Raw genomic sequence first — 14,303 nt, forward strand, 5'->3', positions numbered from 1 at the left:
AGGCGCCCGGTGCGTCGCGGCCGTGCACGTGCCCCCGGGCGCGCACCAAGAGCACCTTCCCCCGACCCTCGCGGGGCTGCAGCTTAAGCTGGTGGCCAGAAAGCGCCGGCAAGTCTCGCATTTAAGCGACAGGAGAGGAAAATCTTATTCGCTGACCTTTTGGGGTCTTTTTACATTTTAAGCTGGTTTCGTTTGCATGAGGAATTCAGCGTTATTGCGGCTGTCCCCGGAAGGTGGTGATTAATCTTCCATAAAGCAAGGAGCGCTGCCGGCTTTATTGCTGCCTAGCAGAGGCCCTGCTCGGAGCCGAGCCGAGCCCTGCCGCCGCGGGCACCGCGGCCGCGCCGAGCGGGCCCCGCGTCCTACCTCTCGGGGCTGTCGCGCAGCAAACGGGGCCAGAGCCCGCGGCAGCGGCYGCGCCGGAGCGCGCTGCGAGGCAGCTCCCAGCCTGAATCGGGACGCAGCTGGAATGCAAATTGAAAAACTGGCTCGGTTTTGTTAAACAAAACCGGGGATAACAGGTATCTTTAGCTCTTCTGAGGCTGCCCGCAAAACAGCGTGTGCGAGCAGTTTGATTTCTTTTTAGGGAACTAAATCAGTTACGTGCAGGGGCCAAGAAAATGAGAATATCAACGCAACGTAAGGGAGGAAGCTACACTAAGCAAGAGCTGAAATGATGAAAGACCAGAAAAGGAGTAAAGCAAGGGAACAGCCTTGGCGGAGAGCGGGCAGGGCTGAGGCCGGTCACCCCAGGAACCGAGGGGAGAACCCGGAAAAAGCCAAACCACCCGCAAGGAGGAGGCAGCCAGCAGCCAGAGCACAGTCACAACTGTTCTAAAAAAGAGCCATAATGGCACGCTGTAAATAATTCCAACTGATGTTCTCATAGCACAGCAACATTACGCAGATATTTTGATTTTTGGCTTGGTTACTTTGGTTTATTGATGCAGATTGATCCATGTAATTCAAATTTGATTGGATTACTCTTGGAGTCCAGTAAATCACCTGCATTCGTTTTTGCTAGGAGGAAGTGAATGCAGATATATATATTTATATTTCTGCAAAGTCATAAAGAGAATTTTATTCTTCTTCTGTCTTTCCAAATTTTCTACCAAGTAATTAGTAGATCTAGATTTCTAAAATGACCATGTAATACAAGTTATAGCAAATCTCATTCATTTTAAGAGATATCATTAACTACAAAGCCTGCACAAGTGAACTCAAGTTAATTCTCAGTCTCTTCCCCTACAGCTATGTCCAAAAAATCCATTCAGATATTTAGTGTAACAGACTCCCTGGAGAACAGAAAAGCCATGGGCCTCTTCAGCCTTTCCTTACGTCCTCCGCCGCAAGGCTAACAGTAATCAAGCAACAAGGAGGAGCCAAAAACTCGTTTGCGACTTGCTGAGAAAGAGAAGTCTTCCTAGAGAAGACATGCTCCCACGTGCTAAACTCCCGGTGCCTTCCAGGGGAAGTTCACCCCAGCGGTTATAGATCTGCCACCACCAAAACCCACCGGGATTCGGGAACACAGCTCCACCAGCGTTTCATGCGTGCTGTGAGGCAAGCTGGCGAGGCCTCAGTTACAGCTGTTCACGGGCCGGTCCTGCCTCCTCCCCGAGCCCTGACCTCGCGTCCCCCCGTGCTGGCCCCAAGGCTTGGGTGGCTCCAAGGGGTGCCAGGCCCGGGAACCGAGCACACTAAAAACCAATCCTCATAATTTTCAGCAGTGTCGGTTCCCAAAGCCATCAGAAACCTTGTGTGCGCGTGACRCGGCAGACGGACAGAAGGAACATCCTTTCCGTAACGATTAAGATTTATGCCAATTTAAGGTGACTTCAGCTTAATTCTGTGATGATGAAAATAAGAATAATACTTGCTCATGTCATAAAATAGTTGCTAGTCTAGTTACAGGAAGTATTTAACATGAACAGACCAGATGCCTTGAAAATTCCAGATTAATTTTTATTAGCAGAGGCAACCAAAACCTTGCTGCAATAAACAAGAAGTTTAATTAACATTACCTATGATTTAGTTACAAATTTAACTTAAATTTCTACTGAATATATTTTCAACAATTTTGAATTAAATATGATATTATGAAATCTATTTTTTAAAACTTAACTTGCTACAACTATTAAAGTGATATAAATGAAACAGCATTGGTGCGTACCCATCACCAATACTTTAAAGAAAGTCCACCAAAGGGTGGAGGTCTAAGCAGCTAAAGTCTTCTGATGTGCTAACCCAGCTTTGAGAGCAATAGCCTGTCCAGCAGGTCCAGGGAAAATAATTCCCTTATTCAATTTATTTGACTAGTTCAGTCCAGTGACTAGTTCACGCAGAACTGAGAAACTATTTGGCAGATCATAGCTAATTTTCTCATGCTAGAGAAAGGAGCAAGACACCAAAAGRGAGCCCGGGCACTCAACTTGGGGTGCCTCAGGGAGCCACGTACCTCTGCAGATCCATCCCGCTCGCAGCCTCCTCCCTCAGCTGGCGAGGGGGATGCCAGGCGCCGTCCCTCCAGGCAGCCCCCGAGGCAGGCCGCGTCCCGGGCTCCCGGACCCAGAGGACATCGCGGGATGCTCGGGCGAGCGCTCCCACAGCCGGCCGGCTGCGGAAGACCAACCCATGCTGGCAGGTTTCCCTAAAGCCAGCCGGCGCCGGGGGTGGAGGCTGCCTCCTGGCTCCCCCAGCCCGGAGCACAGCTAATAACATGCCAGCTGGATCTGCAGACACGCCAAGTTTAATGAGGCTACAACAAAAGCGTTCAAATAGGCACTACAGAATTTCTGCTGGGTGTTTTCTAGAGCTCATTTAAAAAAAAATAGGTAGAAATTTTTGACAATGTTTGTATGCTCTCTTGCTTTATTTTTAATTGGTTTTTAAAAGACATTTGTAGTCTTTAAATGCAAAGAAATCAACATTAGAAAGCCTTTTTTTAATCCTACTACTACCAGCAACAAAATTAYGTTCTGTGGTGAGTGCTTGAAATACACTGCTAGTTGGTTGCCTTTTTTTTYCCTTCCTTCCTTCCTTTCTTTAAAWAAACATTGAAGCCTTAATTCTTTTTCCCACTAYGAGGCCAGAGACCACCTTTCTGTCTCCTAGGTCTCTCCCACCAGGAGTACTATCCTTCTCTCCCTGTTCAGGAATCAGGATGGACATGCAAATGTCCACTGCACATCTAGCACTGGTGACAAAGGAGATACTTTACCTACTTGGTGCCCTATTGGTGATATTTTACCGTGCACCTTAGCCTCTTACTTTGGGGCATGAGGGAGGAAATAAGAGGATTGTAAACAGGGAGATCCCTCCACCAAGTGTATGAATCTTCATGCCGCTCAAAGGTACTGTGCATTTCTGTCCAAGATGGAGCTGGATGGTGGGTACTTCTCCTATCTGGTCCCCTATCTTGGCAACAATGGGGAAGAAGAGCAGGAGGCGTTGAGGAGGACACGGATGACCAGAGTCACGGAAGAGCTTCTGCACAGAAATTAGTAAGAAGACGAGGAGTCTTCAGCTTGAAAAAGGAGAGCGCAGAGGAGTAGTAAAAGGAGCCTGCTCAGACATGAGTGGCTAGAGAAGGTGGGAGAGGAACAGCCATCACTGCCTCTTGTACTGCAAGAGCTATAAGGTATCAAATGAAAGCAGGAGGTGACAAAGCCAAAACAAACAGGAGATACATTCCCCAGCGTGTAACAGAACTGTGGAGATCCTCACCACTGAAATGCTAAAAGCATATCTGGCTACAAAGAGAAACCTCAAAAAGCAAATTCATGGAAGAAGAGTCTCTGAAGAACTTGAATAAAAGGCACCAGAAAGTCTCTGGACAACAGTTTGCTGACAGCTGAGAGAATATTCTGGGGAAAAGGCACAACATGGACCATCAGGCTGGCTCTGTAAGGCCATTCTTACATAGGTGGATGAAGACCACTTGCCTGATGGTCTGCTAAGGGGGTAGGGAGAGAAATCAGAGAGAAAAAAAAAAGGCAGACATTCAGTGAACCTTTTGTTGATTGCTCATGTCTGTGACCTAAAAACCATGACAGTACTTTTGAATCTGCAATAGCTACCAGTATGGACAAAACCAGTCCCTTCAGTCACCGGCAGGACATGTACACGCTAGCTGTGGATGAGCACTTAGCTACAAATAATCCATGCTCTCTTCTGCTTGAGACGGGACAACTTCAATGCACCATCCATCAAACTAAGGCATTATTAAGAGGTTACACTATAACAAATGCCCAATTTCTAGGCCACTCTCACTGCATTTCTGATTTGAGTTTCATGTATTAGTTTATATTAGCTGCAGTTCAGAGGAACCCAGATGTGACCTGGGTAATGAAGGAAGGTGCATCCGAGCCCACAGGCGCTCTCACCCCAGCACTTTGCAGGTACTGCTCTCTTCGCAACACTTTGGGTGCTTCAGTCTGTGTTCACCTCCTGATTTCCACTGCAACAAYGTATCGGGAGGAGAAACCGGCTTTTCAGACAGCCAAGTACCAAACCACTAAAAAAACTCCAACAGGATGCATGCTATCTTTAATAAGCCTTGCTTAAAAGATRCACCCGCTTTTGTTTCTATCCATTTCATATATCTCTGTACTTATTTTGCAGACTACTTTTTGAACTAGATAAAAGTAGATAAAAGAGCTCAGAGTAGTAAGAACAAAACAGTCCCTTGCTGATACAACCAAGCGAACGTGTTATCCTCAGCGCCTCACTGGGCCACGTGCTCAAAAAATGACAGGGAAAAACATATGCTGGTTGAGGAAAGCCATCACCATCGCAAAGAAGTTTCTGTGCAGCCTCCAAGTGCATAGCCAGGCCATCAGCGGTGACTGTCAGCCGCGTTACGGCCGAGGAGGGGGAAGAGGCAGCTCATCGCTTCCCCTCCGACGGGGAGTTTTGGTTGCAGCAACCACAGTGCCTGCAGATGCTCTGGCACGGCTCTTATCTGCACGCGCAGCGCCTGGCTTCCCTGCCCGCACAGTCCCCGCGGAGCGCGCACAAAGGTGCCGGCGGCGCCGTGCCGGGCAGGAGGCGGGCGCCCTGGCAGGCGCTTATCTGCACCTGCGCCACGCGCCCCRGGGCTGGCACGGCCCGCGCCGGCACGCTGCGCTGCGGCCGTGCCCACCACTCGCCGTGCTTTGCCTGCCCTTGCACCCACGGCCACCTCCCGGCACAGCCCCAAGAGAAGTCTCATCACCGGCCAAGCTGCCCCGCGCCTGGAGGTGGCATCCACCCATGCCCAGCACCTGGAGGTGGCCATCCATCTGCACCTGGAGGTGGCTATCCACCTGTGCCCAGCACCTGGAGGTGGCCATCCATCCACACCTGGAGGTGGCCATCCACCTGTTCCCAGCACCTGGAGGTGGCCATCCACCCACACCTGGAGGTGGCCATCCATCCGCATCTGGAGGTGGCCATCCACCCATGCCCCACACTTGGAGGCAGTGGCACCCGGGACAAAAGCAAACACTCTGCCCCAGGCCCATCTACATGGCAAGAAGGGAGAACTCCGGAGGAAATCCACATTTTTACAGCGTGTGGTATTACTGAGCTTTTCTGATGCCAATTCTAAAACTCTGCTACAACCTCTGGAAAGAAGGAAAACTGCATTTCAGCACAACAATGTAGAAACAAACAGAAAAGGAATTTTTTTTTTTTAAAAAAAAGAAAGATTGAAACACTAGTCAGGTTAAGAGAAAGGAACAGACTTCTGGCAAGGACAAGAGCACTCAGACCGAGCCACAACACAGTAATTAGGGCCAGTAGGTCATTAGAGCCACAGCTGTATAAACTAGGTGTATAATTAAGTTTCCACACTGCTTTTTCACAACTGTATTTCAATTTCTTTTGTGGAGAATGATCAGTAGTTCATCAATTTAAAAAAGGCAACAGCAGCAAAAAGGAAAAAAAAAGAAAATCTCTGACTTGCCAATCAGGTCCGACAAAAGATGATAATTTGGAGGAGGGCTAATTTTGGAAATACAGGTAAGAAGTCTATCTTTGTCAGTGTGAAGTACAAAGTACTACATGACAAAAGCATTAATCAGACGCAGTTGCTTGTTGACAAGCTGCTGCATGTGGTTTTCTGGGTACGCATCCTGCACGTACAGTTGCAGGGCTATTATAGTTCTTGTAGCAGGTGAAATGCAAGAAAATACAAAATTATACACTAGCATGRAACAGTTACAACACCTCGTTTCAAATGTAAGCCTAGTGTACAAGTTACAGGGCATTTAAAAGGAGCAACTGCAAGACTTTAATTATAAACTAGTTCCTACCGTACAGTAGTTTAGAAAAATCAGCTGCTTCCAAGCTGGCAATATCCATATATAGCTCTGCTGCTGTTTGAAACAGACAACCTGTAAAGTTATCAACAACAGAAGAGGACCTCATGAAATGCTCAGAGACCCCAGCATCACCTACTTCTCTCCAGTTCATTGATGCGCTAATTTGCTTTAAGATATTTTACATTCAGTTGAAAAACTGAAGAAAAAAGTTTACACAAGGACATTCTGACCCAGTGGGAGGGAAGGGGCGATATGGGTGGAGGAGGCAAAAATAACGCAATAAGAAAACTGAAGCTAAAAAAAAAAAAAAAAAGGAAAGAAAAAAAGACTAATGCTTGTGGATTAAAACACAAACAAAATAGCAAATCTCAGGCTCTTCAGCCACTTTTCATCGGACAAGAATCAACTCTGTATCAGGCAGCAGACAGTATTATACTGCAGAACAGTTGTTTGATATATGCAGTGCTAGTGCTGGCTAAAGAACACAATAATTTGTACATCCAGCTGTGATTCTTTACTCCTGTCAATAATGCCAAAACATTGCATTATGCTCTAACAGCAATGTGTAAAAAAAAAAAAAAAAAAGCATAAAAAGGACTGCACGTGATGCTAATGGTAATTACCAACTCTCTTCTAGTTAGGGGGACATACTGCTATGAGTGATTTTTAAGTTAATTTTTAGAACTTAACACACCTAATGTATACCCTAAGTACTTTTATTTATTCTTAGTGTATTTTCAGAGATGCTTTCTAGCTGTTCAAGGCACTGTGGCCCAGGCTGCTGCAGGGGAGGTCGTTTGTGGGGCAAAGCTGGCAGCAAGGGAAGGGGATGTTCCTGCAGTACAGGCTGCCCCCATTTAGACCCTGTTCAGATCCCTGTAGACACTCAAAACCTACAGCCTGCAATCACAGGCACCAGTCACGAGTAAAGGTATAAAAGGCACCTAATTCTGTCAGCGAGAGAACATCTATGCTACACTGACATCAAAAGGAATACCATGCACTTATGCTACAAGAGATGTCTAGATTTCAGCGGTGTTTTGTCCTCAAAGAAACAAGTCTGAAATACATGAAAAAGCAAGGGGGGAAATGGCTGTTTGTTACTTCCTTACATGTCAAAGCAGCTGCRTTCAAACTGTACGATAACTTCAGCACACTGTAATGAATTTCTAAGGGATTCCAGTGAAATAGATGGTTTATCCTGTTCTTTGGAGTAATCTCCTACAATCCTGCCGCACTCCTGAGCTACAATACCTTCCTAACTTCCCTGTCCCACAGGAAGTCATTAGTTATGTTGTATTATCAACCTGGTAATATTATCACTACAAATATTACCTGCGTTGATCCAGAGCCGTGTAGACACAATTGAACACTCTGCTTCAGATTAAGACATGAAAACCTAGCTTGCCAAGAGGTCAGGCTCTGCATTGCAACCTCATGCGATCAGGCAGGCTGTAGGAGTGCGGGCAGCTAAGGACACAGCCACAGAGCTGCTTCTGCGGGATAGCAGCTTTAAATGCTCCACACTTCCTATGCTGGCTGAGGTTTTCACCCTGCTGCTGCAAGCCTGTTCTGCTGAACTGAACAACGCGTGCATTTCGTATGCTTTGAACAAAATTTCTTACGATTGTCAAAGAAATGGGTGGGTCTGCACTTTAAAGTTTTGTCTCACAGTTAAGGTATGTAGTATCTAGAGATATTCCAGATTTTCTCCATGGAAACACTCTTGTTCCTGAGCATATGAGCGCCATCCTCCTATTTACATTAAATTGCTACAGAACACTTTAGATCAAGSGAAATAGGAAACAGGCACTCGTACTCTTGAACAAGGTTGTCTCCACATGGAGATAATCAGCATCTGTCCCATCGGCATGCAGATGGCTATAGAGTTCCTTTTTATGACAAAATGTCCTTGTGAATCAGCATCACATATGAAGACAGTAAAAGAAGATGAAATTACGCTACCTGCAATCAAGAATTAGCAATGGGAATATTAACAAATTCTTCTGATAGGTCCCACAAARAACCTGATTTGTTTTACTTCATCTAACAGAATAACTTACTGAGGATAAATAAAAACTGAGGTGTGAAAATACCAACTGTATCGATATGAGCAAAATCTCTAGATTGCTACATCTTAGTGTACATTTGCCTCAGGAAAATAACTGCTGCCTTTCACGGTGCTTGTGGACAACAGCCACAGCTCACGCGTGCTGCTCTTCGGGAGGCAATGCCGGAGCCGCAGCTCCTCTCCCGGCTGCACCTCGCCCCGGGGGCGGCGCGGGTTCCCTTCCCAGCRGCAGGGCGCGGGATGCCCTCGGAGCGGAGCCTGACCCACGTCCCGGGGCTGGGAGCGGAAGGCCGGATCAACCCGGGCACCCGACGAGCCTGGGGAGCCCCAGCGGCCCTGACGAGCTTCCTGTGTTTGTTCTTGGCTGAGCTTCAATTTTACCGATGCCCAAGAAGAGAAGAAAACATGGACTAATTGCCAAATTACGTGGCCAGGGAGGGAACACGCACTCAGGGAAAGAAGGTGGAGGGTCTGGGACCCTGCGCTTCGTGAAGAAACTAGCCCTCTGCAATTCTGCACCTACCAGCCGGAAGAAAAACTGGCTAAAAACCTCTTGGAAGAGCATAGAGGAAAAAGCGATGGCAAAGTGTTCGACTCCTGGAAGGTGAAGGATGAGAACCTCTCATTTAAATGAGAGCCTTCAATTTAAATGAGAGCCTCCGATTTAAACGCATACCAACATATTCTGTCCTCACTCTCCTAAGATTTTACTTTATCTTTGATAAAATTGGCAAGGCTTTTTACTGTGCCCGTAAGCCGGCTCAGCACGCTCCCCAGAATACCTGCTGCTATCCCTGCCCGTGTGAAAAGAGCCGTGTAAGAGCAAGAGATGCTGCAATCGTTCACACCGGCACTCTGAGCTTTTCCTTACTCCACAAAAAGTAAAATCAAGATCAGCGTAGGCTGACGCCATCCTCGCCTCCATAAACTGCAGAAGAAAATGCCATAATAACCTATGGAGAATGGCGTATTTTCAGGGTGGGATTACGAAACTCACACTTGGAATTTTAATCTCTGAAGTGTCATGTTCATTTATGGGGTTCAGAGGCCTTCCTTCGTGGGAGTTTTGCACACTTAAGTCATCTAACCTTTTTTAAAATCTGCCTGTAACTGGAGAGAAAGGAAAAATACCCTATCTGAAACTTTTAACACTGAAAAACGCCACAACATTTTTACCTACCATAATTACTGGCAGTTTCCAATTGGAAAGCTGTTGCTTTTATTTTAATTTTATTAAAGGAGTGAACAAAGGCTACCCAAGGCACCACAATAAAATTACATTAACTGTAAAATTACATTATTAATTCTTTAATCTCACTTGAGGCCTCAAGCTGTTGCTATGTCCAATTACCCAGCTAACCACCTGTCAGAATTGCAAAGCTAGTTTAACATTACCTCCAGGACAGTTGTGTGCCCTGTGTTCAGTCAGGTCTGCCAGTGAATCGAAGTCCTGCTGACAGTTATCGCAGGTGTAAATTGACTCATCCTCCATGTCTTCATCTTCCTCRTTTCTCTCTTCCTGACTCGTCACGCTGTTCCTCTCTTCCAGGGCCCGGCTGTCCTTCGCATCGTGCTCCAGCTCTCCTCCCAGGCCACCTGCCAACGGGAAGAGCACGCTCTAAGTTTTTCAGGTCTGAAGAAATAAGAGATTTAAGAATGATGTTGCACTTATTAAGACACATTTAATTACAGCTGCTCTCACATTATTCCCGACGCTTTTTATTACATTAATGTGGKTTTTGTATCATGCGGTGCAACAATTCTCAACTGTATGTGCTACTGCTTGGTGTGAATCCTGCAAACACGCTTTTTATGAGCTTCTTTAGTGGGTGTAGAGCAGCAATCTCCAACTCTGTCACATAAATTTGTTAGTGTTTCATTGCTTAAACCAGAATCTCAAAGCCTGAAAAATTGGCAAGATTAATTACAGCCCACAAAGAAAAGGCATATACTGAATTCTAGCTCCTAATGCTCCCCACCTCCAAACCTCAGTATTACTAACATTAGGGGGAAAAAAATAGTTCAAAAGACCCCCAAAGAACACACGTATGCCACTGTGTGAGAGGGCCCATAAACCAGGGCGAAGTCAGTCTACTGGGCGAGTAAGCCTCGAGCGCTGTTGCTCTGGCCACAAGGCAGATGTCATTGCACGTGACCTTCAGATATCTCAGATGGTTTTTTATCCCAGTCTATGAGCCCAGATATCCCAGACACAGGATAACACCACTGTCTTTGCCAAATAAAACACAAGTTTTCATGCATTAGTGTACCTCAAGATGCAGTTCTCCAAGAGCTCCAGAAACACCCATTGCAAGGCGGCGTTACTGGGAGGATCAGCTTTGCTACACTGGGGCAATACATGGTGTTAGTAGGGCTTCGTTACCACCCTCCACTGAACGTGCACGTTTTATACCATCTTCTGCACGGAGCATACCAATATAAATCAGCTGGTGTAACATGCTTTGCAGTTTTCCATGGAGCACTTGTAATGTGACATACCCTTCGCATTGCAATGGAAATACTAAAAATCAATGCCTGCTTGCGGTGTATCACAGCATCTCTCTTAGCAATTGACTGATCTACACATTTTCAGGTTCTTTTACTGTTAAATTATACATACCTTTCTACTAGAAAATTTCCATTAAAGTTGAAATACAATATGCATCTTAACAAATCAGATATGCCACTTATACACAGATAATGAATTTAAAGGATTTGGTTATAAAAAGTATCACTCAATAAGCTTTCTGTGTTGTAAGTCATCATCTGCACTATGTTTATTCAATAAAATGCAGTGTTCAGCTTCATGCTTTATAGCCTCTTCCTTTAATAAAAGCTTATTGTAGTGAAAAAGAGCATAATTCTGGTTCTCTTTATACTACTACCTCGCCAAATAATAAGTTACATTTAAAGCCATGCTAGCTTTGCTTAACTTAACACATAATTTAATGCACATATTCAAATTATCACTTCCATTTTGTCATATTTACTTGGCACACCTTTTTACAATCTCTCATCCCAGACGTGAATCACAAACATTACAGCTCATTCAATCTTTTTAAAGCCCGCATGTCCTGTAGAGTTGATAGTTAATAAATCAGAATGTCAACCCTCCAGTTTCATAAGACAGAAACCTATAAAAATAGTCCAAGTACATAAATCGAATTTAAAGAACTGCCACCTGATTCCGTGCTGCCTGCTAACGGAAAACCTGGAGAAAGCACCTCTGAACCGCTTTTGCTGCCGCCAGAAGCGGAAGGCAGGTAGGCACCGGGGGGAGGTTTAAGGGACTTACGCGGCGGCAATTTTTGCCATTTTTGACAGTTAACCTAGAGGTCAGCGGAGCGGGCGAGTACATTGTGACAAATTCATCCTTGGTAGCGCTCCAAAACTTCRTGGCTACACCAGGGATAAATCTGTTTGACCGAGTCCAACAAAAACAAATAATTTAGCACACTGCTTTAGGAAAAATAAATTGTACAATGTGAGATAAGAAAATAGATTCCTGACTGCAAAGCCAAATTCCAGAAACATTTTTCAATTCCCCGCTGAACGGGGAATCTGATCCTCCAGGCAACCTTTCAAAACTATCGTTGCTTGACATAATTGTATGTCAAATAACACAACGATGAATCGCGCATAAATTATTTAGCGAGCGCAGCATTGCTCTGGGATGAGATGTTTCCGTCTGCAGCGAGGCCGAGGGCTCGCGCACGCTCGTGCTGCCGGCGAACAACGCTGCCTTCCCAGCCGGCTGCCAAGCGGCGCGCTTTCCTCGCTCTCCTGGCTTTCCTTGCTCCCCACCCCCCTTTTTATTTTTTTCCCCTTTTAAATCCCGGCTGCAGGCAGGCGAGGGCCGCTGCACAGCGGCACGTGGCACCGGGAAAGGCGGTGCTGCTGCCCGCCCGGTGCTGCTGCCCGCCCGGCCGAGGGACGAGGGACGGGGCTCCCGCACGGCCAGCCGCCAGCTCCCTGCAAGACCCGGGCAGAGAACTTTAAAAGGGAACCAGGCTCCTAGCTGATTCTGCTCTAGCTGTGCCAGCAAACACAGACAGTTCAAACTTTTCATCCTACCAGCACACGGCAGGGCCGGCAAGCCCTTCCATGCGTGAGCCAGTACGTCTTCTGGGTTTCTTTCTCTCTTATTTTTAAGCTGGAAGATTTTTAAAAACTAGGGTTTTTTGAACCTAGGACTGTTCTCCGGAGCAAACTATGCAGTGCAGTGTCACATGTGGCTTCAAATGTCCCAAGTTTCAGGGCTTCCATCCACAGCACTTCTTTACAGTAGGAGCACACTGGATTTAGTGCTGGACACTGCTTCCTATCAAAGCAACCTGGCCACTCCGGGGTGCAGCATTAATCTCTGGAGCATCGAATGTAAGTTGTCCTGCATTGCAAATACCCTACACGCGCACACACAGGAACACACATATGTACGCAGCTGATACACGTATGTTGTGGCTGGTACACCAGAGGGCTGTGCTGCCATTCAGAGAGACCTGGACAGGCTGGASWGSTGGGYGKAGAGGAACCTCCTGAGGTTCAACAAGGGCAAGTGCAGAGTCCTGCACSTAGGGARAAATAACCCCAGGCCCCAGTACAAGCTGGGGGCTGACCTGCTGGAGAGTAGCTCTGCAGAGAAGGACCTGGGAGTGCTGATGGAYGACAAGTTGACCATGAGCCAGCAATGTGCCCTTGTGGCCAAGAAAGCCAACGGTATCCTGGGGTGCAYTRSGAAGAGWGTTGCCAGCAGGTCRAGGGAGGTGATCCTGCCCCTCTGCTCAGCCCTGCTGAAGCCTCATCTTGAGGGCTGCGTCCAGTTCTGGGCTCCCCAGGACAAGAGAGACATGGAGCTACTGGAGAGAGTCCAGYGTAGGGCTACAAGGATGATCAGTGTGATGAAGCATCTGCCCTATGAGGAAAGGCTGTGAGAGCTGGGCCTCTTCAGCCTTAAGAAGAGAAGACTGAGGGGAGATCTTATCAATGTGTGTAAGTACCTGAAGGGAGGGTGTCAAGGGGACGGGGACAAACTCTTTTCAGTTGTCCTGTGTGACAGGACAAGAGGCAATGGGCAGAAACTGAAGCACAGGAAGTTCTGACTGAATGTGAGGGGGAATTTCTTCCCTGTGAGAGTGACAGAGCACTGGCACAGGTTCCCCACAGAGGTGGTGGAGTCTCCTTCTCTGGAGATCTTCCAGGCCTGCCTGGATGCAACCCTGTCTAACATGCTCTAGGAGACCCTGCTGAGTGGGGAGGTGATGGACTAGATGATCTCCAGAGGTCCCTGCCAACATCAACCACTCTGTGATTCTGTACACGCATGCGCRCTGACGGCTTCCGAGAGCCTCTGGATGGAGCGCAGGGGAGAAGGACGCCTCTGTCCACTCCTCTGCCTTGCTACGAAGAAAAATAAATAAAGGCCTCGCAAAAGGTAACGGTGAATTACGAGGAACTTTCCAGAGATGCAGCACAAGTGACAGAAGAAAAATGGCACTGAAGAAATGCAAACTAACTCCTCAAGGAAGGACGGCAGCTGGGGGCAGCCGGCGCACCTCCAAGGACAGCGTTACTCCCAGCAGGTGTCTGCAGTCGGCGTCGGACGCCAGGACAACACGGGGCTTCCTCCGCCACGCCGCCGACGGCGCGGGGCGCTGCAGCAGGCGCTGAACGGCGCTGGCCTCGCAACGCCGCGCGGCCGGCCCTGCCGCAGCGCTGGAGTGAAGAACGGCGCGGCACGGCTACGCAGGAAGCAGGAGGAGCGCGCGGCGCCGGGAGGTGCTCACGCCAGCACAGAGCGGCGGGCTGGCCTGCTCGCGGCGCCTCGCCCCGGGGCGCGCTCCCGCGGCGCACGGCCGAGGGGCGGCACATGGGAACCCGGCCCCTCGCGGCGCCTCGCCCCGGGGCGCGCTCCCGCGGCGCACGGCCGA

The 14,303-nt window shown here is 47.7% G+C and overlaps 1 protein-coding gene across 1 annotated transcript in view; it reads right to left on the reverse strand.

Moving 5' to 3' along the window:
* Positions 1–14,303, reverse strand: part of ZNF423 (zinc finger protein 423) — a 172,374-nt gene that overhangs the window by 140,575 nt on the left and 17,496 nt on the right. The window contains exons 4-5 of the mRNA XM_085303736.1: positions 9,772–9,972; positions 6,297–6,377 (exon numbers count right to left, since the gene is read on the reverse strand). Of these exons, the coding sequence (XP_085159862.1) occupies positions 6,297–6,377; positions 9,772–9,972 (282 nt within the window). The remainder of the gene's footprint in view (positions 1–6,296; positions 6,378–9,771; positions 9,973–14,303) is intronic.

The sequence above is a fragment of the Rhea americana genome, unplaced genomic scaffold, assembly GCF_003343005.1.
Source record: "Rhea americana isolate MKP2758 unplaced genomic scaffold, rheAme1 scaffold_20, whole genome shotgun sequence".
NCBI lineage: Eukaryota > Metazoa > Chordata > Aves > Rheiformes > Rheidae > Rhea > Rhea americana.